Source organism: Poecilia mexicana, unplaced genomic scaffold, assembly GCF_051168715.1.
Source record: "Poecilia mexicana isolate PSO_F unplaced genomic scaffold, ASM5116871v1 scaffold_2, whole genome shotgun sequence".
NCBI classification, from domain to species: domain Eukaryota; kingdom Metazoa; phylum Chordata; class Actinopteri; order Cyprinodontiformes; family Poeciliidae; genus Poecilia; species Poecilia mexicana.
This window is the reverse complement of record NW_028263371.1, coordinates 57,081,827-57,104,758: the sequence shown is the minus strand read 5'-3', so window position 1 is coordinate 57,104,758 and position 22,932 is coordinate 57,081,827. Positions and strand designations below refer to the sequence as shown.

The following is a 22,932-nucleotide window of genomic DNA, read 5'->3' as shown; positions in this document are numbered from 1 at the left end:
TCAGCATTAATGCGCCTCTGTTTACATCAGCGCTGAATCTCAGCTTTTATCAGACATCCCAAATCAGAGGAAACACCTGCTGCAAGATTCACACTACCTCAAACTTTTAATAAGTAACTTTTAACACATTTAAACCTTATTTATTAACACTTTGCAGCATTTCACTTCATACTGGAATTAAATCTGCTGCTTTACACAAAAGATGATCATGTTGAATAAATAACACTTATAAAACACAGAGAAATAATCTGATTAAGGTTGGAAGTCAGATACAGAAATAATGTCCCACCATCAGAACTCTGGTCCAGTTCAATCTGGAAAACATGCTGTAGCTGCATGCTAGCTGTCAATCAATCAATCAGTCAGTTTTATTTATAAAGAACCCTTCATACTAACAGCAGCTCAAAATGCTGTACAGATCAACATAATCAAACCATTACCAACCCCACATAGAAAAACACAACTGTATGGAAAACGCAGACGGAGCAGAAATGATTCGGTTAAACTCGGGTCTGGATCGGCTCTTAAACAGAAACATTTTCTGCGGCCCTCAGATCTTCTGGCAGACTGAGACCCAAACTGGGCCGCGATACTGGGAAGAAGCCTCACCATCAGTGAGTTCTGACTCTTGGACCTGTTTCAGTCTGGTACCAGAGAACCTGAGGGCTTCATAAGCAGCTCTACAAGATGGTGCAAGACCATGGAAGATTCAAGTTTTTCTGAAGTAGAAACTCAGAAGTATTAATTTCATAATAATACTAAATATTTAGTTTGAATCTGTGACATTTACATACTAGCAAACTATTTAGCATGCTAACTAAATATTTAACATTAAAGTTTGAAAGTGTGACAGTTGCATGCCAGCTAACTACTTAGCTTGCTAAGACTTACTATGTTAGCTAGACGGTCAACTGAGTGATTTTATGTATTTTGTTGTTTGTCCAATTTTTAGGTTCACAAACTTTTAGCTTTAGCTCCATCTTTGACATGATGGGATCTGTGGTGTGAACTGATACATGTTTCAACTGAAAAAAACTGAATTAGCTTGTTAAAATATGTTTTGCTAGCGATCCTAAATGAATAAAATATAGTAATGTCTGACTAAAACTCTTATTTCTGACAACCAGTGTGTACATTTAACTTAGATGTTTATTTAGCACTGATAAAAATGTAAAAGTGTTAGTAAGAGCTTACAGGAAGACCAAGGGGTAAGCTAATGTTAGCTCCTGTTATGGTAGCATTCATAAAGCTACCAGGACGTCTTCCTAATGTTGATTTACAAGCCTTGGTCTGTTTGAAATATTATTTATTCTTTACTTCAGTCAAGTTAAAATAAAGTTTGGTTTTAAAGTTTAATAAACATGAAACATGCTTAGCTTAAAGTTCAGCCTGTAGTCCTATTCAGTGAATTATAATATCACTAAATGTGGATTCATTCCAGTAAGTCCATCACTAATATTTATTTTACACAGACTGATGTTTTTACGCCTTATATAAGTTAGCTATGATGATTTTCTGCTTACAGTTAATAAGAATACTAATATTTGAACACTAATACTCAGAAGTTTGAGTCATAAAATCAGTTTTCCATAATACTGAGACTGAAACAAACTGGCTCTAAGCTGACCAAGCCTCCATCCTGGGTGGGATTACTCAAAGGTCAAAGGTGACTGTGCTTTGCTAGCAGTGAGCTATGACATATTTAATTGATTTATTGTCTTATTACAGCACGGAGGCGTTTGAACGTTGCTGATAATGAGATCCCAGAAAAGGGAAGACAAATATTAGAGTGGATGTCAGTCTAGTGATAAAGAACAGAGAGGGAAGTTCAGCTAGCAGGAACTGGGCCGACAGAAAGCAGAAAACCAGAGTTTATATGAAATCCTTCCAACAGACCCACCCTGAAGGAATGCTGCTCACGGAGTTTAACCCAGGCTTTCTCAGACTGCGGTCCGGCAGCGGCGCCCCCTACAGGGCCGCAAGGTACTGCATGCAAACGACCGTTTTGCTTACCATAGCATAATGTTTAAAAATAATAAAGGAAGCTTCAGATCGGAACACAAAATAAAAGCTGAATAAAACATTAATGTAATATTCTTCAGTAATATTCTTCAACTTCTCAGGTTACAAAACTTTTATTTATCCAGAGTTTACCGTCATCGCTGATCCGAGGCCCGGAGCTTGGATGATCTTCCTTCATTAGGAGTCAATAGCTTGTTGCGCTCAGACCAGGCGAGACAAACACAAATATACTTAATAAGCTAAATATTTAGTTCCAAACTGATACATTTGTAAACCGACATGGTGAAAATATGACTCCCCTTTTTTTATTTCTTATATCAGGCTAAATAACCCAAACAGCGTCCTGAAGCTCCGGGACGTTTAATCAGGAACTGTGTGACTGCTCCCCCTAGAGGCCGGGATGAAGAGACACCCGGGATAACCAGGAAGTGGCCTCAGAATCAGCCTGTGATTGGTCGAGACACGTTTCCGTAACAAAACACACCTCACTCTGAATTTTAGAAAGATATGTTTTAATAGTGCACTGAAGTATGAAAACAGGTTTGAAAAATAAAGGAATTATTCACAAGTTGGTTGATAAAGGGGAGATTATTATTATTAATATAACTTTTTAAGCCTTTTTTCTTAGATTGTACAACATCCTCAAAACAAGACAGAGAACCTGAGAAAGAAAAACCCAACCCATGATTTCACAAGCACCATTATAAAACATAAACATTAATCTTCTTTAAAATCTTCTCAGCTGAAATCACCACAGAAGAAAAAACAAAAAACAGAAAGTGCAACGAACAAAAACCAACCAAGAAGCAAAAACATCGCACATTTAGCCGGACGAACCGAGAAGAGTCGGCTTTTCTTCTGCTGAGGAGGAGTTCACAGGAAGGAGCGATGAAGAAGTGCTTTGTTTGAGGACAGAAGTCCCAGCAGACAGGAGGCGCCGGCTGCGTTTTCAGCTTCATGTAGAGACTCAGTAGAAATCTGTAGTGATTGATAAATAAACGTGTTTCTGCTCATCTCCATTAAACGGAGGAAACTCAGAGCAATCTGAATCATTCCATTTCCTCTGAGGTTAAAGGTGAATCCATCCAGGAGAAATTAGTGTTCTGGTCCCGAGTGACGCGGCGGTTCCCCGTCACGGTTAGTTCCTTAGAGGTTCTGAGCTTCAGTTTGTTCTCCGGTCCAGATCAGCTGTTCTGGTTTCATTCGCCTCAACGAAGCAAGTAAAGTTGAATTTAACCAGATGTTTGATTTTAAACTGATTTCTGAAAAGAGCAGCAGGAAGTAGAGCTGACTCAGCAGAACGACGATCCGACCCGGAACCGCTTCTGAAACCAGAACTGACACAAAGAACCAAAAATGAAAGATCAGGCTGGATGGATGACAGGCACAGGTTCAACGCCCAGGAAGCTTCCAGCCTGTTGGCTCAGCGGCTCCAAGGCTGCAAGAGAAGAAAAACTCGTCATAGATCCGTTCGTCAGGAACGTTTAACTCTCTAACTCAACATGTCACCTTATTCATCCTGAAATGGAAATATTAACTGATGATGGTTAATAAAGGTGAAGGTTTGAAATCAGAATCTCACCGTCAGAAGGACGATCACTCATCAACCGAGTGCAGAGGAATAAGGCTTTCAGTCTGTTCGTCTGACAGTCTGAGGAGGAAGAGGCACATCATCATCATCATGGCTAACAGCCTTATGATCCTCACAAATATATTAATCACTGATTTCTCTCCATATTTGGGTTTTTTACACCTAAAAGCCTGCAGGTCCTTTAATGTGTTTTTATTAACTTTGAAATAACTTGTCAATTTCTCCAACAATGGAGGCCGACTCTCCAGCCATCAGCAGCTTCAGCGCTTTCTGTGTCACAGTTACCATGGCAACGGCATCTAAAATTGAGGAGAGAAAACGTTGAACTATGACTGCTCAGACAGCAGGATGAAGGTCTGAGCCAATCAGCTTCCGTTATCACAGTGATGATGTCAGAACGTCATCACAGCGTCTGCTACTCAACCAGGAAGCCACTCCTAAAAAGAGTTAAAGAGCTGATGTGACCAGAACCCGGAACCGACCAGAACCTGCAGAGGTTCTTCATCAGATCACATCTGAACTCGTCTGACTTTCTTCTCCTACTGCTCTCCGGTTCGCTGATATTTCAACTGTTAACTTTTTATTTTCTCAGTTTCTTTACGTCTGCACTGGCGTTCTGTAGGTTTTATAAAAATGCATGAGTTGCGCCTTGAAGGTGTTTGCACAGCTGAACGCTGGCCACGGATTTCTACAACATGATGGGAAGATCAAAAAAGTACATTTTAAACAGTACTGAGTTGTTCCTCTGTACTGGCGCCCCTGGCTGGTCAGGAGGAGTTAGTCCCTCCATGACGCATTCTGAGTTCAGAATCTTCTCAATTCATCGTCTAATTTTGTGTTTTTTCAGCTTTTCCAGAGAAATTATCAGCAGATTGAAATATTTTGACTTTGAGCAGTTACCTCTGCGCTCGGTGCTTCCTGACCATATTTTTGACCATTTGGGGCCGCCGTACCTCTGAGCTCAGTGCTTCCAGATCATATTTTTGACCATTTAGGGCTGCCGTACCTCTGCACTCGGTGCTTCCTGACCATATTTTTGACCGTTTGGGGCTGCCGTACCTCTGCACTCGGTGCTTCCTGACCATATTTTTGACCGTTTGGGGCTGCCGTACCTCTGCACTCGGTGCTTCCTGACCATATTTTTGACCGTTTGGGGCTGCCGTACCTCTGCGCTCGGTGCTTCCTGACCATATTTTTGACCGTTTGGGGCTGCCGTACCTCTGCGCTCGGTGCTTCCTGACCATATTTTTGACCATTTAGGGCTGCCGTACCTCTGCACTCGGTGCTTCCTGACCATATTTTTGACCATTTAGGGCTGCCGTACCTCTGCGCTCGGTGCTTCCTGACCATATTTTTGACCGTTTGGGGCTGCCGTACCTCTGCGCTCGGTGCTTCCTGACCATATTTTTGACCATTTAGGGCTGCCGTACCTCTGCACTCGGTGCTTCCTGACCATATTTTTGACCGTTTGGGGCTGCCGTACCTCTGCGCTCGGTGCTTCCTGACCATATTTTTGACCGTTTGGGGCTGCCGTACCTCTGCGCTCGGTGCTTCCTGAACATGAATGTGTAGAGGCGGCGCAGCGCCAGCAGCACTGGGTCCCAGTTGTTATAGTGGCAGAGCAGCGCAGCAATGAAGAAGGAGAGGAAGACGGGAACGGCTCCAGCAAAGAACAGCCAGGAGAACCGGACCTGCAGAGGAACCAAAGTTAGACCAGAGCATGGAGAGGAATCAGGGGTCAGAGGTCAGGATTCAGGGGCTGACCTTCTGCAGGCAGATATCTGCCAGGATGGAGAGCGGGATCGTGAGGCTGAGAGCCAGAGTCCCAATCAGAGACGACGTCAGGAAGCAGCCCCTGCAGAGGCAAACACGTCACTCATCCCGACCTGATCCGAACGCACTCTGACCTCTGACCTCTCACCAGAGCCACAGGAACTCAGACAGGACGGTTCCGATCAGGCCGTTGATCAGGATGTAGGTCCAGACCAGTTGGCTGGGGAGCTCAAAGGCCTCGAAGCCGGAGAAATGGAGCAGCAGGAAACCGGGCCAGAGCAGCAGCAGGTTGAAGAGGCCCACGAATCCTGAAACACACACATATATATAAAAGATTCCCTTCTCACCCTCTGCGGGTGATCTCTCTCTCTCTCTCTCTCCCCGTCTCTCTCTCTCTCTCTCTCTACCAGAGGCCTGGGAGCTTCAGGTTCTCCTCCAGTATCTTGGCTGTGCCTAGAACTGCACATTTCTGGACTGAGATGTCTGATGTTGTTCCTGGGATCTGTTTGAGCCACTGCTCCAGTTTGGGGGTGACTGCCCCGAGGGCCCCTATGACCACAGGCACCACTGTGGTCTTCACCTTCCAGGCCTTCTCCAGTTCCTCTCTGAGGCCCTGGTATTTCTCCAGTTTCTCCTTTTTCCTGATGTTGTGGTCACTTGGTATTGCTACATCCACCACAACGGCTTTCCTCTGTTCTTTATCACCACTAGTGAGTGTGAGAGCCACTGTCCAGGATGAGACATCCAAGATCCATCAATACATCAAGGACAAAGCCTCAATGGACGATGTGCTCAGCGAATGTCTCAGGCAATGGGGAACAGAGGACGAGGTGCTGGAGGAACCATCATGGGAAGACAAGCCTCTACATGGGATGTACCACCGACAAATAACTGAAGTGGCTGATATCAGGAAATCCTACCAATGGCTGGAGAAAGCTGGACTCAAGGACAGCACAGAGGCCCTCATCCTGGCCGCCCAGGAACAGGCCCTAAACACCAGAGCAATAGAGGCTCAGATCTACCACACCAGACAAGACCCAAGGTGTAGGTTGTGCAAGGAGGCCTCTGAGACAGTCCAGCACATAACAGCAGGGTGCAAGATGCTGGCAGGGACAGCGTACATGGAACGACATAACCAAGTGGCGGGCATAGTGTACAGGAACATCTGTGCAGAATATGGACTGGAAGCCCCGAGGTCAAAGTGGGGGACACCCCCAAAGGTGGTGGAGAATGACCGAGCTAAGATCCTGTGGGACTTCCAGATCCAAACAGACAAGATGGTAATGGAGAACCAACCGGACATTGTGGTGGTGGATAAAGAACAGAGGAAAGCCGTTGTGGTGGATGTAGCAATACCAAGTGACCACAACATCAGGAAAAAGGAGCAACTGGAGAAATACCAGGGCCTCAGAGAGGAACTGGAGAAGGCCTGGAAGGTGAAGACCACAGTGGTGCCTGTGGTCATCGGGGCCCTCGGGGCAGTCACCCCCAAACTGGAGCAGTGGCTCAAACAGATCCCAGGAACAACATCAGACATCTCAGTCCAGAAATGTGCAGTTCTAGGCACAGCCAAGATACTGGAGGAGAACCTGAAGCTCCCAGGCCTCTGGTAGAGGACCCGAGCTCAGAGGATGAAAGAGACCACCCACGGAGGGTGAGAAGGGAATTTATATATATATATATATATATATATATATATATATATATATATATATATATATATATATCCAGTCTTTAGTAGCTGATGAGCTGAAGGAAGATGAATGGATTTCATATATATCATCACTGATTTCAGGTTAAAGCCTGAAATCAGTGATAAAGTTCAGTGGAAGAAAAAGTGTTTAGAAGGGTTAAATAAAGAAGCAGCGTACCAAAGAACATGGGGATGTCAAGCCTATCCTCACGGTCCACTCTCCTCTTGATGAGGACGATGTAAACGGCGTACAGCATGGCCCCCGCCAGCGACCACAGAGAGCCTGCAGGACGCTAATGGTTAGCCACAGCTAGTTAAACGCTTCCACCAACGGAGGGACAGTATATCTGACGTTACCTACGACTCCTTTCTCATCAGGGCTGTCCATGCTGGACAGACTCACCAGAGCGACTCCTCCCATGCTGAAACACAGGAAAACCAACAGCAACAACATTTATCAATAAAACAACTCTTAGTGGAGTGCTGTGGCGGCGCAGGGGCAAAGCACGATCCACGTATTGAGGCCTTAGTCCTTGTGGCGGTGGTCGCAGGTTTGATTCCCGGCCTGGTGGCATTTGCCGCATGTCTTCCCCTCTCTGATTGCCCTCTTTCCTGTCAAACAACTTACAAATAAAGGCCACTAGAGCAAAAAAAAAAAACTTAAAAAAAACAAAACAAAAAAACAAAACAAAAAAAACCTCTTAGCTAGCGCCTGGAAAGCTAAAGCACCAGCTCACCTGAGAGCCACGGCCAACAGTTTGGACAACGTGAACCGGTCGCTGCTGTTACTGGGGAAGATGGCTGCCAAGATGAGCGTAAAGAGGCCTGAAGAGGGAAATGACATCACAGAAGGTTTCATTCAATGTACCTCAGCTAAACTTCAGTCTCAGACGTAGCAGAGGAGAGAGCGACCTGAGGTGGAGGACAGGATGTTGACAATGGCCACCTGCGTGTCAGACAGAGCTTCCTGGTAGGAAAGGTTAGCCAGGAACCACTGGAGGTCAGACAGAGCAGGAAGGAACCAGTTAAAGATGAAGCCAGTTCTAAATATGATCCAGTTTAGAAAATAACCTTTAAGCCAGGCAGTTAGCGTAGCTAACTAAAAAGCTAGCTGCGCTAAACATAGCGCTACACTGGTATTTAGTGGAGGTAACGCTAAACTGCTTAAATTCATCCATAATACCCAGGTTGTCTGTTTTGTTTGCTCAATAAAGTTTTTGTGCCCTAAACGTTTTAAAGTTATCAGAACATTAAAGCTCTAGGCGAGCTGTTAGCTCCTCCGTGTGGAGGACCAGTTTTCCTCACCACAAAGCAGAAGAAGAAGCTGATTTTAGCCACATCGGTGATGGTTAGCTTCCCCACCGTGCGCAGCAGGGCCTCGTGGTCCTTGGTGGCCGGGTAGGACATACGGGACAACTTGGCCTCCAGGGCCTGGGTGGACGGCAGCTGACGCACCTCCATGATGTTGCTGAAACGAACCCGCTGCTTTTTGGAGGCTGGGACATTGGAGCAGAAGGGGAGAGGGGGGGGCAAACAGGATTCACTTAAACCCCTCCAAACAGGAAATACATCATCAGACTTAAACCGAAGACTTATGGGTCAAAACTAGGAGCTTCACTGATGCTAACAGGCTACACAGACCTGCAGATGTTAGCATCAGGAACTATGTTAGCATCAGAGGCTACGTTAGCATCAGAGGCTACGTTAGCATCAGAGGCTGTGTTAGCATCAGAGGCTACGTAAGCATCAGAGGCTAAGTTAGCATCCGAGGTTATGTTAGCATCAGGAGCTATGTTAGCATCAGGACCTATGTTAGCATCAGAGGCTGTGTTAGCATCAGGACCTATGTTAGCTTCAGAGGTTATATTAGCTTCAGGAGCTATGTTAGCATTAGAGGCTATGTTAGCACCTACTGGTCATCTGAGATGTTGGGAATAATACTTTTTTTGGTTGTTTTAATTTTATTTTTAACTTTGTTTTATCTTTTTGTTTAGTTTTTAAAATGTGATCTTGATTTTACTTATTTTAATAAATTTTCAAAATATTATATGTGTATAATTTTATATATCCTGTACTATATATACTATATTATACATGTTATTTTTCTTCATTAATTTCTACAATTACTTAAATTAATCATCTTTTTAATTCTCTAATTATTTTTGCTTTATTTTCTAAAAATAATAAATATATTTATTATCTTTAATTTTAAAAAATCAATTACATTTTTTTAAATTAATTTCTAAAATTATTTTACATTTTCTATTATCTTGGGAATGATCTTGATCTCTGGAGAATAAAGGACTCCAGCTGACCTTTGACCCTTCCCAGGTTGATGGTCATTGCTGGTGTTTTTCCAGCTGCTGTTGGTTCATCTCTGTAATCAGTAATGAGGTTTCATTTAAAGCTGAAATCAGATTTAAACTCACCGGTTTCACAGTCTGCAGGTAAACAGTCGTACGGATCGGCTGCTGCGTCCTGGAACTTCATTGGGACGTAGAGCGGCTCACTCTGCACAAACCGGGCAAAGAAGAAACTCTTTACCAGCAACAGATAGACAGAGAGCGGCTGTTACCCTGACAGACGCTGCTGGGGGTCAGGACGCACCAAGCAGTTGTTCACAGCGCTGTCAGTGGTGCAGGGAGCGAAGTAGGCCTCAGCGTCAGCAAACTGCAGCAGAAATGACAGAAAATCACTTCCTGACTCAACAAAAAGTTTAAATAGATCAAAGTTTTCAGGAGAAATAACAGAAAACATGACAGGAAGCAGCTTTCAGGATCATGTTGTCTCAATAAAATCTTAAATATTTCCAGCCTAACAGAGCAGAGCGACTCACGAAGGCAGACTGGCGGCGCTTCAGGGCGCCACTGCACTGCTGCCTCCAGGGGCGCCACAGCAGGAAGCCCAGCAGATAGAGAACAAACATGGAGGTCTTGGTGAAGGTGCTGAAGAACGGCTTATTGTAGTCCTGCCGCTTGAAGATGTACTGGAGAGAAGGTCAGCAGAGAAACGCTCAGGGTGGTCTGTACTGGCTTACTGTACTGGTTTCCAGTCTGTATTTAAATGAAAGCTGGTTACCGTGGTGAGCTCAGACGAGGCCACCCAGATGACGTCCACCAGCAGCAGGATCACCACCCCCAGAGCCATGCGCCGCCGCTGGGCCGCCACGCTGCCCTGAGAGCTCATCCGGTTCATGACGAACACCCACTCCATCAGGACACTGCACACACCCGGACGGCCAATCAGGACGCTGCACACACCCGGACGGCCAATCAGGACGCTGCACACACCCGGACGGCCAATCAGGACGCTGCACACATCTAGATGGCCAATCAGGATGCTGCACACACCTGGATGGCCAATCAGAAAGCCTCTCCCAATCTATTTTATTGAGATTTTTTCGTTAAGTGGTTTGAAGTTTTCATCAATCCTTCAAATAAAATCTTAAAAGTGTGGCAAATCAGATCCAAGGAGTCCATCTCTTCTGCAGGTTGTCCATCTTGACAAGATGGACGATCTTGTCTCCAGGTGGTCCGTCTGGCCTCCATCTCCAGGTGGTGGACTGATCAGAGCTTTGGTAGTTGTTGTAGACCAGGGGTGCCCAAAGTCGGTCCTGGGGGGCCAGCATTCTGTATGTTTTAGTTCTGGTTTAGCACACCTGCATCAAATGATGGCTCGTTAGGTGGCCTAAGCATAACACTGACTTGCTGAGGAGGTTGTTACAGCCACCAGGGAGAGAACTAAAACATGCAGGATGCCGGGCCTCTAGGACCGACTTTGGACACCCCTGTTGTAGACGCTAACCAGGTTTAAACGGAACCAGAACCTCCCTTACCTGCTGCTGATGGTGGTTGGTTTCTAAAGAACCTCTTGTCCCAGAACCAGAACATCTTCAGTTGGACTCGGATTCATGTAAACCCAGCTGGACTCTGGTACTGACAGGGTTAGCTATGGAACTAGCTGGGTTGCAGTGGACTAAACGGGACTGAATTCAAATACGTAGCACAGTTTTCATGTGTAATAATAATTTTACAAATGAATTCACCGTTATTCTTTTACACACAATAAACAACATTAAGGTCTATGAGAGGCATAAATACTCATAAAACGTCTGATGTTCAGGTTTAGGTCGCAGTTTAGCCAAATGTTTATCAAGCTAAGCGCTAACAAGCTCGATTAAAGTATCAGACTAAAACTGCGATAAAAATCAAATTTTCTTACCTGAATGTTTAACCTCGTCATTTAACTTGACACATTATCTAATTGTCATTTCACTCCGTGCAGCAAAATGACCTGAATCACTGGTTTTACTGGGAAACTGGAGCCACTTCACTGGTTGTAAACATTAGCATTTCCTCCTCTCTTCGTAATTGGCTAGCAGAGTCACTGGCGGCGCAAAGCCTTCTGGAAAATGTATTCCTAAAATGTGACGTTACGGAAACTAGTTTCTTAACTTTAAGATGTTGTTTTATAGATAAAATAAAATCGTCTCAGTATTTATATAGTATGTATTCAAAGTTACGTATTTTATTAAACTGCGATATTAAAGAATCCAAATATTATCTTATTATTTATTTTCTTCGCAATTTCATGCTTTGTTGTTTAAAGCTGTAATAATTATATGAGCTCTTACGCCGACGTGTGAATTCATAAACTGTGAAAAAAGCAGGAAAATTCATATTTATAATTTATTTACCTGTTTGAGTTAGAGAACTCAAAATATGTCTCCTTTAACCGCAGTCTTAAAACAGTGGATAATTTGTTCAATAGAATTCATGACATAAATAAAATAAAATTAAAATTAAATGTAGAAGATGTTTTGAGGACTGCTACGTTTAAATCTGAAAGGGAAAGACGGCGAATAAAAGTAAGAAAGGATGGACTCTGGAAATATTGGGAACTAAAGGAAATAAGGTTAACATTTATTTAATTAGGAAATATTGTTTGTTTAACTTTATGACACAAAACTGGAAAAAAAACAGTATTTAGTGGATGAAAGATAATGATACGTCCTCATACAGTCGTACATACCAATAAATGCCGATCCGCCTTCTTTACTTTAGGTGGTGCTGTTACACAAAGGCGCGGATTCAGAGCTAAAACCGGAAACAGAAGAAAAAGAATGGCTTCTTGTCTTCCGCGCTAACAGGGGTTTTTGTTGTTGTTGTAATAAATAAATGAATTAAATATTTTGGAGAGAAACTATTTTCCTGCCGACCAGCTATAAATACTTACTTTAACTAGAGGACAGAATTAAAGCGGTATGTTGTGTTTCAAATGTTTAAGTTTAAACGGAGCGGGTTTGCATCATGGTTAGCATAGCGGCTAAGTTAACTGTGGCATTTTCTAATTAAAATTCGGTTTTTAACCTTTGTGATTATTTTATTTGTTTATATTCAGTGACTCGGTTCGGGTTTCGTCCACCAGCAGCATTCTTAATTCTTTATGAAGAATTTTAACTCCAGACAGTTTTCTGGTTAACTTCCATTGAACCGGTTCCATGTTTTCCAGGATTTTTCCAGACCATGCTGTCCTCACTGTGATCCACTAACAGCAGCATCATGGAGCGTCCTTCAAAGGACGGGGAGCCTCCTGCTGTCATCGACATCACTACTAGCGAGAAGGTGATAATTATGAATAATTCTGGTTGGGATCAATAAAAGGATTCAGACTGAGAGAAACTGATCACCCAGCTACTTCTATCGGTTCAAAACTTCTGATCCAAAAGAGACATCAAATGTAAATTAAAGGTTCTTCAGAGAGTTATTGTAGATTTTACATGAAGGACCTCCTGTAGCAGTCTGTGTTCCAGCGGTAATGGAGCGGATGCTCATGGTTGGCCATCATTTTCCTGATTTTATGAAGAGTTCTTCTTTGCACCGGTTAATATTTAGATAAGATAGTCAAGAAATATGGACCATCACTATAGCAACCATCTCCTGTCATGGCGATAAGGTTGGAGCTCCATCATCTGCATGTAGCTTCTCTGCTTTGAGTAAAGGAGGCAGCTGAGTTGGTTCTTCTGATGTAGACGCTTCCTTTTAGAAATTCTCTGTGATCCTGGAGAGACAATGGATCCTTTCTGGCCTGGTGTATCCTGGATTTCAAAATTTCATCTGGGTTTCCTTCAGCATTGGAGGAAAGAAGAGAGACATTTAATAGATATTTATGGAGCAGCAGTTTCTGCTGCAGAGATAATTCTGTGGAAAATGAAGCTGTTGTTTTAACTGAAACATTTCTCAGTTTTTTCCTTTAGAAACCAGAAAATGTTTGTTTTTTTCTTCTTCAGGTGGTGGAGCTGCTGAACCAGGCGGCTCTGATCCCCACAGATGAAAAGCTCACTGTTCTCAAACAGGTTTGTTTGTTTTCTCTGCTGTAAAATCCATTATCCTGAGTGTTTTCGAGGGGGCGCCTCCTGCTGGCAGGTTGTGCTGCAGTAGCTCTGATTCTCTGTCTCCCTCAGGTTCAGGAACTCATCATCAACAAGGATCCATCTCTTCTGGACAACTTCCTGGATGTAAGTAAAAAAAATAAAACAGAGTTATGAAAAAATGAATAATAATGAAACTGGATAAAGACTTTTACACCTAGAATAAAACCACTATTCTCTCATTAACCTCATAATAAATAACTCGATTCTTCAATTTTAATGATCTATTTACAGAAATCTTCACATTTACTGCCCCCTGCTGGTCAATGGGTAAAACATTAGAAAATAAATGAATCTTATTGACAGATGGATGGTTTGACAGTTTTAACTATTTAATGACATATTTAATAAATGATCTATGCATTTAATTAAGCACCTGTCCAGGTGACCCCGCCTCTCGCCCAGAACGTTAGCTGGAGATGGGCACCAGCAGCCCTCCCGACCCCACTGGGGACAAGGGTGTACAGAAAATGGATTTTAATGATGTGAATGACTCTCCATTTAAAAAGATACAAATTCAGTTTTAGTTCTGTTTTTAAAGGGATTGTTGGTTTCATTATATTCTCCTCCCATTAACTTAATGAAGCTGCCATTCAATCAGAGTTTATTTTGATCAGCCTCGTTTGCTGATTCATCATATTTTATTTTTTTAGTCTGATTTTAGATGTTTCTGTTGCTCAGGAGATCATCGCCTTCCAGACGGACCGGTCCATGGAAGTCAGGAAGTTTGTGATCGGGTTCATTGAGGAAGCCTGGTGAGCTGCCAGAACTTTGCCGGTTCTGGTTCTGATTTCCCTCCAGAACTTCACTTCCTGTCGTTTCTGACCCGTCCAGCAAACGGGACAACGAGCTTCTGCTGCGGCTCATCGCCAACCTGAACCTGCTGCTGAAGGACGACAGCGTCAACGTGGTGAAGAAGGCCATCCTGTCCCTGACGCAGCTCTACAAGGTCGCCCTGCAGGTAGGAGGACTGGACCCGACTGGAACTGACCGGACCAGAACCCAGCAGAGAGAACACGACCTTTTACCTGATCCGGTTCCGGTTCTTCCCGCCAGTGGCTGGTCCGGTCCCGGTCGGTGTCGGAGATGCAGGAGGCCTGCTGGGACTTGGTGTCCCAGATGACCGGAGACGTTCTGAGCATGCTCGACTCAGAGAACGACGGCGTCCGCACACACGCCATCAAGTTCACCGAGTCGCTGATCGTCACGCTGTCGCCGCGGACGCCCGAGTCCGACGTCCCCAAGAGACAGGAAGGAGACATCAGCCTGGACAAGGTTCCCAGGGACCACCCCTACATCCGCTACGGTACGACCCAGGGTCAGAGGTCAGAGGAGGTGTGGCGGTGGCGGCGCTGACCGTGTCTCTGGTCTGCAGACGCTCTGTGCGACGAGGGGAAGGCGGCGCTGGACAAGCTGCTGAAGTTCATGGTTCACCCGGCCATTTCCAGCATCAACCTGACGACCGCACTCGGCTCCCTAGCAACCATTGCTAGGCAACGGCCCATGTTCATGTCCGAGGTGGTGCAGGCCTACGAGACGCTGCACGGTGAGGGTCAGAGGTTACACAACCAGAAAATCTACTGATGGACAGATGGATGGATGTTTGGTTGGATGAACAAATTCAGGAATCACAGTTTGATGAACAGACTAATTGATTAAACTGATTAATTGATCATTACCCCCACAGCCAACCTGCCCCCCACCCTGGCAAAGTCCCAGGTGAGCAGCGTGAGGAAGAACCTGAAGCTGCACCTGGTGTCGGTTCTGAAGCATCCGTGCAGCCTGGAGTTCCAGGTCCAGATCGGCACGCTGCTGCTAGACCTGGGGATGCCGCAGAGTGAGATCAGCCGCAACACGCCACCGCCACGCGAGCAGAGGAAGCGCCCGCGCTATGAGCCCGCCACCGAGGGCAAGAAGGTCAAGATGGGTGAGTGACCCTCCTCGCCCGGCTCCGCCCATCTGACCGCGGCCTAATCAAAGTCCTGTTGCCCTCAGAGCCAGCGCTCATTGAAGATGACGAGGACAAAGAGGAGCCGGTGCCACTCGCCGCCCCGAAGCCAGCGCCCGCCCCGACTCCGCAGTCGGCCATCGACCTGACGGCCGAGTTCCTGCGACCCCTGCTGACCCCGGAGAACGTTGCCAACCTGGTGAGGCGCCGCCACTTCCTGTCTGTCTGCGTCGCCCTGGACCCGTCTCGCTGACACCAGTCTGTCTGCCAGGTGCTCATCAGCATGGTGTACCTGCCGGACGTCATGCCGGCATCCTTCCAGGCCACCTACACACCGGTGGAGTCGGCCGGAACCGACGCCCAGATCAAGCACCTGGCCCGGCTGATGGCGACCCAGATGACAGCGGCCGGGATCGGACCAGGTCAGTGCTGCTAACGGCCACAGGGCTAGCTGTGCTAGCATGATGGTTTGTAAGGCTAGTATCTGGAGGCTAGGTGTATTAGCATGAGGAGCCGTACTAGCTTGCGGCTAGTTGCATTAGCATGAGGACCTGCACTAGCTTGTGGCTAGCTGTATTAGCATGAGGAGCCGTACTAGCTTGCGGCTAGTTGCATTAGCATGAGGAGCTGCACTAGCTTGTGGCTAGCTGCATTAGCATGAGGAGCTGGACTAGCTTGTGGCTAGCTGTATGATCATGAGGAGCTGCACTAGCTTGTGGCTAGCTGTATTAGCATGAGGAGCTGCACTAGCTTGTGGCTAGCTGCATTAGCATGAGGAGCTGCACTAGCTTGTGGCTAGCTGCATTAGCATGAGGAGCTGCACTAGCTTGTGGCTAGCTGCATTAGCATGAGGAGCTGCACTAGCTTGTGGCTAGCTGCATTAGCATGAGGAGCTGGACTAGCTTGTGGCTAGCTGTATTAGCATGAGGAGCCGTACTAGCTTGCGGCTAGTTGCATTAGCATGAGGAGCTGCACTAGCTTGTGGCTAGCTGTATTAGCATGAGGAGCCGTACTAGCTTGCGGCTAGTTGCATTAGCATGAGGAGCTGCACTAGCTTGTGGCTAGCTGCATTAGCATGAGGAGCTGGACTAGCTTGTGGCTAGCTGTATGATCATGAGGAGCTGCACTAGCTTGTGGCTAGCTGTATTAGCATGAGGAGCTGCACTAGCTTGTGGCTAGCTGCATTAGCATGAGGAGCTGCACTAGCTTGTGGCTAGCTGCATTAGCATGAGGAGCTGCACTAGCTTGTGGCTAGCTGCATTAGCATGAGGAGCTGCACTAGCTTGTGGCTAGCTGCATTAGCATGAGGAGCTGGACTAGCTTGTGGCTAGCTGTATTAGCATGAGGAGCCGTACTAGCTTGTGGCCAGCTGCATTAGCAGGAGGAGCTGCACTAGCTTGTGGCTAGCTGTATTAGCATGAGGAGCCGTACTAGCTTGTGGCTAGCTCTATTAGCATGAGGAGCCGTACTAGCTTGTGGCCAGCTGTATTAGCATGAGGAGCCGTACTAGCTTGTGGCTAGCTGTATTAGAATGAGGAGCCGTACTAGCTTGCGGCTAGCTGCATTAGCATGAGGAGCCGTACTAGCTTGTGGCTGGCTGCATTAGCATGAGGAGCTGGAGGCTTCAGATTTTCCATGGATAATGAGCCTGAGCATCTTCAGCAGCATGTCGGTGACTGACCAATCAGAAGCCCAGGCAGCTGTGACATCACAGTGATGCGGCAGTGTTTCCTGTCAGGTCTGGAGCAGTGCAAGGCGAGGGAGGACGAGTCGGGGAAGGAGGAGCCAGTGGAGGACGAGTCGGGGGGGAAGGACGTCCTGATCAGACGGTCGCTGTCCTCCATGGTGGGCCAGGCCATCTCTGTGGTGGGCGGCTACAGCGAGAAGCCTCCCGCCCCCGAGGCGCCCGCCGTCAAGAGGCTTCCTGAGCCCATCCTGCCCTCCGTCCAGACCAAGTGAGCCCGCCGGAACCAGAGCCGACCCGGTGGTCTGTAGGCCGCCCTGACGCTGTGCTCCTCTGCAGGATGACGGGCGCCGGCGGCAGGAAGAAGGTGTTCCGCCTGGCGGACGTGGTCCAGCCGCTGTCCGACTCGCAGATCGGCGCGCTGTCCTCCAGAGCCGTGAAGCGCATCCTGCACTCTGAGAAGGCGGTCTCCCAGAGCGGCATGTCCCACGTAAGAGCCGAGGGCGGTCTGGTCCATCTGGAAAAATGGTTTTAGGTTTTAGGATGACCAAAGATGAATGGAAAGTTTACTCTGAATTTCTAAATATTAATAACAATAATCTGTTTTTATTGTCAGATAAATCCAAGTGTTGAATATTTGATACTAAAGTTTAACTGGTTTTCTTACCGCCTCTTGTTCCACAAGGTACCGCCATGTATTTAGCAGAAGCTAATGCTAACCTGCTTGTTGCTCCGCCCCTCTCGGCATTGAAACGCTGTCAGTCATGTTGATAAATCACATTTTGCTGAAGGCCCAATTACATTTTTGCCAAAGTTAAAACAAAAGTAAAAAATACCTGAAATGGACAAAAAGTATTTTCATGCTTGAATAAATGTTCTCTGGGTACAAAGTTAAAACATCTCCAGTATTAGGTTTTCACTGCTTGTGCAGTTTTCTGATTGGCTGGTTGCCTCTTGATTGAGGAATACTCGTCTGTGATTGGCTGGGTAAGCCCCACGTTTCCATGGATATGTTACGATGATGATGATGATGATGCAGGTCAGGGTGAAGCTGCTGTCCCGGCTGGTGACCCAGTTCGAGGGCGTGATGAAGGACGACGTCCTGGACTACGTCCTGGAGGACATGCGTTGCCGTAGCGACCTGGCCTTCTCTCTGCTGTACCAGGAGTACAACAGCTACCTGAGCCAGCTGCCGGCCGGCCTGCTGGACGGATACGACCACTGCCTCTACACCCTGCTGTCCGGGCTGCAGGAGAAACCCGAGCAGAGGGACGGGTCAGTGGGACGGCCGCCACTCTGTCCCTCCAATATGTCCTACTCCCCACCCATTTCCTTCCTCATTTCCTTACCTGTGTAGATCCGGTTCCGGGTTTTTCCAGTCACCAGTTTCTGTTGAAATATTGAACATAAATTCAAAGATGAATTATTTTTGGATTAAGCTGAATTTCTGGGAAAATCTGGAAGGACCTGGAATGTCCGTAGCAACCGGATGACAGTCCATAGCAACCGGATCAGTCTGACTCGTTTCCTGTTCCAGGCTCTTCACCAAGCTGGTTCTGGAGGCTCCCATCATCACCGAGTCGGCGCTGGATGTGATCCGCCGCTACTGTGAGGACGAGGTAACCGAGACGCACCGTCCCCCGCCTCTGGCTGTCCCGCTGAGCGGTCTGCTGACCTCTGACCTCTGTTTCAGTCCCGGGTTTATCTGGGCATGACGACGCTGAAGGAGCTGATCGTCAAGAGGCCGTCCAGGCAGTTCCAGTACCTCCATGTTCTGCTGGACCTCAGCTCCCACGACAAAGAGAAGGTCTGGTTCGGCTGGCTGGGCTGGGTCGGGCCGAACCGGTCCCACTGGTTTATACTGGTTTCATCAAATCCATCTGTCCATCTGTCCTGATTTTTATACATGAAAATGGACCGAATATGGTCTGAATCTGAACTAATGCTAATGCTAAAGCTAAAGCTAAGCTCTGATAAATCTTGTCCTGTCGATCTGGTAGCTGCTTGTTGTTAGCTAAAGCTCTGACGAACATAAATCTGACGCTAGTGCTAAAGCTAATGCTAAGGTAGAGCTGTCGGTGTGCTCCAGGTGCGCAGCACAGCCCTGGCCTTCCTGAAGCGGATGTATGAGAAGGACCACCTGAGGGACTACATCGAGAAGTTTGCCCTGAACTACCTGCAGCTCCTGGTTCACCCGAACCCGCCCTCGCTGCTGTTCGGCGCCGATAAGGACACGGGTCAGCGTCCCTCACCGACCCGTCACAGCGCAGGAAGTGGCTACGTTTCCAGAGGGTCTAATGTCTGATGTCCCTGCAGAGGTCGCTGCTCCGTGGACGGAGGAGACAGTGAGACAGTGTCTCTTCCTCTACCTGTCGCTCCTTCCTCTGAACCACCGGCTGGTCCATGAGTTGGCGTCCGTCTACACCGAGGCGATCGCCGACATCAAGCGCAGCGTGCTGCGCGCCATCGAGCAGCCGGTGAGTCCGTCCTCATGTCTCCTCTAGGAGACGTTTGACCAGACATTACGGGTGTATGTATACTTCTGACCCGTGTGGATCAGCAGAGTCAGTCGGTCTGGATCTGCAATCCGACTCAACAGTGAACAGTTAACTACACTCATGAAGCAACCTTCATGAACATCAGTCACCCCACAGTTTGGCAGCAGCTAGCCTCTTGTACATCGTCACGTTATTCAGTGGAAGCTACGGCTAATGCTAATTTCATCCATGTATCAGTGACGTTACATGTCGCCCTCAACAGGACCAAATTTGCGCCTCCACTTGTAGGCTTGTGATGTTGAACGCAACAGCGAAGGAAAGGCTTTAGAATGAGTTCAGGGGAAGCTGAGCCTTCCTACTGCTGCATAAACGCATCAGCTCTGAGCTGCGAGGCTGCAGCACACGGTCTCTGTTCTGGATCTGAGACAGTAGTAGTTAGAATGACTCTGTAGATCTATAGAGCTACAGCTCATCCTGACTGTTTGGGTTTTTGTCCTTGCAGATCCGCGGGATGGGGATGAACTCTCCAGAGCTGCTGCTGCTGGTGGAAAACTGTCCTAAAGGGGCAGAGACTCTGGTCACTCGCTGTCTGCACATTTTGACCGATAAAGGTAGAAAAGATCTGAACCCAGACAGAAACATGAAGGTCCAGATGAGTCCGGTCCGGTTCTGATGCGTGTCATTCCTCCGCCCAGTGCCTCCGTCGCCGGAGCTGGTGGAGCGGGTCCGGGACCTCTACCACAAACGTGTTCCGGACGTCCGCTTTCTGATCCCGGTCATCAACGGCCTGGAGAAGGTGGAGTTCCCGTGGGAGTGGGTCGGTCCGGCGCCGCTCGGCTGGCGTTTCGCTGACGGTTCTGTTTCCTCCTCAGAATGAAGTCATCCAGGCTCTGCCGAAGCTCATCAAGCTCAACCCGATCGTCGTGAAGGAAGTCTTCAACCGGCTGCTGGGAACTCAGCACAGTACGGCTCCGATTCCCGCCTTACTGCTAATTGGACTGTAAAATATCCGGTTCTGGTGGTTTGGTACCAAATGAACACAGCAGGATGTTTGAGTGGGAACCACATAGCGAAGTGAATGGTTCTGTAGGGAAACTTTAAGACGTGACACCACAGAGGACTTTCAGGTTTTACAGCATCTGGAAACATGAGTGCAAGTCAAACCAGAAACAACGTTACTGGTTCTGGAGTCCGGATCCAGCGACCCGCAGGGTCGGAGTCAGCTGATGAGATTTTCTCAGCATGTTGGTGCAGCTGGATCACCAGGCGGCTTAAACATGTTTTACTATCAAACCAGAGCAAAAGCAAACACAAGCCTGTTTATAAATGATTTGTCTTGATGAAAGTGAAGCGGGTTAGCAGTTAGCAGTTAGCAGTTAGCAGTTAGCTAACAGGTTCTGTTTCTGCCAGTGAATCTGGTTTCTGTTGGCAGGTGAGGGAAGCTCTTCGGTTTCTCCGCTGACTCCAGGAGATCTGCTCATCGCCTTGCACAACATCGACTCAACAAAGTGTGACATGAAATCCATCATCAAAGGTCAGAGTTCAGACACCAAGCTGCCGCAGGGATCCACCGTTTGAGTAACTCTGATGTCACGAAGCGAGAGAACAAAACAAGCAGCAGAAACATGAGTTTAACTGAATCATTTACAGCACAGAAATAAGAAAACGGCTCCTAAAGTAACAAAACTAAGAATTATTTAAGAGGACAAACTTAATTAGGTTTCTTAGGTTTTATTTTAAACGAGCAACAAGCTGTCCAATTTTAGCAGAAGCTACACACAGCAGGAAGTATGTGTGTAGTGGAAGCTAATGCTAAGCCTCTATATCGCCCTCTAGAGGGCCAGGTCTGTTGCAGTCTTCATCCTCACCACTAGATGTCAGTATTCCTATAAAGTTTTTGTATTTTCAGGATGTTTTGGTGATTAAATATGTCTGATCTCCTGTGTGGTTAATTTGCGTCCTTTGGACCAACAGCCACCAACCTGTGCTTCGGGGAGAAGAATGTCTACACGTCGGAGGTGCTGGCGGTGGTGATGCAGCAGCTGATGGAGCAGAACCCGCTGCCCATGCTGCTGATGCGCACCGTCATCCAGTCCCTCACCATGTACCCGCGCCTGGGCGGCTTCGTCATGAACATCCTGTCCCGCCTCATCGTCAAGCAGGTGAGCCGTCGCCGCCGCCGGGTCAGCCGACTCCATCGAGTCAGCGCCTGACCTCCATCCGTCCTCCAGGTGTGGAAGTACCCCAAGGTGTGGGAGGGCTTCGTGAAGTGCTGCCAGCGGACCAAGCCGCAGTCCTACAGCGTTCTGCTGCAGCTGCCGCCGCCGCAGCTGGCCAGCGTGTTTGAGCGCTGCCCGGAGATGAGGGCGCCGCTGCTGCAGCACGTCCTGTCCTTCACGCCGCATCAGGTCAGAACTCTTCTCGCTTCCCGCCTGCCGCGCTGCGCCACGCTCCTGACCGTCCTGCTTCCTGCCTGCAGCAAGCTCACATCCCGACCTCCATCATGACGGTGCTGGAGGCCCACAAGAAGCCTGATCCAGTACCAGCGGAGCCGGTTCTGAAGGTCAGCGTCGTTCCTCCTTCTGGGTCCGGCCGGGTTCAGGGTCTCACTGTCTTCTGATGTTCCAGGAGGAACTGGCAGAACCGACTGTCGCACAGCAACCAGGACCCGGACCTGAACCAGAACCAGGACCGGTGCTACAGCAGGAAAACGTTCTGCTGCGGGACGAAGAGGAACCGATGGAACAGGAAGAGGCGGAGCCGCCGACACCTGAGACGACCGACCCGATTCACCAGGTGAGCCAACTTCCTGTTCTGACGGGTCGCCACAACCCGACTCGGGTCCGAGAAACCAAACGAACGACTCCAGAATGGACTTGTGGTGTGAGACTCGAGTCCGAGTCCCAGTGGTTCTGGTTCTGACCCGAAACAGGGTCTTGGTCAGTTAAAGTCTGGAGGAACTTTTCTGCAGGAGGAAGAGCCTAAGGCCGCAGAGGAACCAGAACCAGAACCGGGCCAGGAGCCATTGGAGGAACCGATGGAGGCTGAGGCCGAGCTGTCGGATCAGCCGGAACCGCTCACGGCTCCAGAACCGGAGGCGGCGCCACCTGCAGCTGGAAGCGGGTCGGAGAACGCAGAGTAGACCAACGGTTCTGCTGCTGTAACCCGGTTTAACCCGACTGGGTTAATAAATGTTAGTTTGTCAGAACTTGTGTTTCGTCCTTCCTGTCGGGTCAGAGGTCCAACATGAACGGTTCTGGTCGGAAAAGACGAGGATCAGAATTTATTTCATG

At 47.6% G+C, this 22,932-nt stretch overlaps 2 protein-coding genes across 6 annotated transcripts; one reads left to right on the top strand and one right to left on the bottom strand.

Moving 5' to 3' along the window:
* Positions 1-2,517: 2,517 nt before the first annotated feature.
* On the bottom strand, positions 2,518-11,461 carry LOC106927502 (solute carrier family 35 member F5). 5 transcript variants are annotated; one of them, XM_088003544.1, is made up of 15 exons: positions 10,915-11,461; positions 10,158-10,299; positions 9,916-10,065; positions 9,687-9,749; positions 9,509-9,590; positions 8,385-8,575; positions 7,992-8,073; positions 7,817-7,904; positions 7,437-7,501; positions 7,258-7,362; positions 5,535-5,694; positions 5,378-5,468; positions 5,150-5,304; positions 3,605-3,673; positions 2,518-3,460 (listed from the first exon to the last, which is right to left on the bottom strand). In XM_088003544.1, exons 2-14 carry the CDS (start codon positions 10,290-10,292, stop codon positions 3,619-3,621), a joined length of 1,422 nt encoding a protein of 473 aa, XP_087859670.1. In that variant the 5' UTR covers positions 10,293-10,299; positions 10,915-11,461; the 3' UTR covers positions 2,518-3,460; positions 3,605-3,618. The 5 variants fall into 5 exon arrangements, with proteins under 5 accessions (XP_087859670.1, XP_087859656.1, XP_087859666.1 ...); XM_088003530.1 differs by having other exon boundaries at positions 10,158-11,064; positions 11,301-11,461; XM_088003540.1 differs by having other exon boundaries at positions 10,158-10,389; positions 11,301-11,461.
* Positions 11,462-12,180: 719 nt separating this feature from the next.
* sympk (symplekin) lies at positions 12,181-22,847 on the top strand. Its single transcript, XM_015003129.2, has 27 exons — positions 12,181-12,340; positions 12,591-12,703; positions 13,369-13,434; positions 13,543-13,596; positions 14,191-14,264; positions 14,344-14,470; positions 14,566-14,815; positions 14,885-15,055; positions 15,197-15,436; positions 15,505-15,656; positions 15,729-15,879; positions 17,196-17,412; positions 17,481-17,631; positions 18,181-18,416; positions 18,679-18,760; positions 18,835-18,948; positions 19,231-19,378; positions 19,458-19,618; positions 20,142-20,250; positions 20,335-20,435; positions 20,512-20,602; positions 21,072-21,173; positions 21,614-21,801; positions 21,871-22,047; positions 22,119-22,202; positions 22,268-22,435; positions 22,611-22,847. The coding sequence occupies exons 2-27, from the start codon at positions 12,641-12,643 to the stop codon at positions 22,779-22,781; spliced, it is 3,648 nt and encodes a 1,215-aa protein (XP_014858615.2). The 5' UTR covers positions 12,181-12,340; positions 12,591-12,640; the 3' UTR covers positions 22,782-22,847.
* Positions 22,848-22,932: the final 85 nt, after the last annotated feature.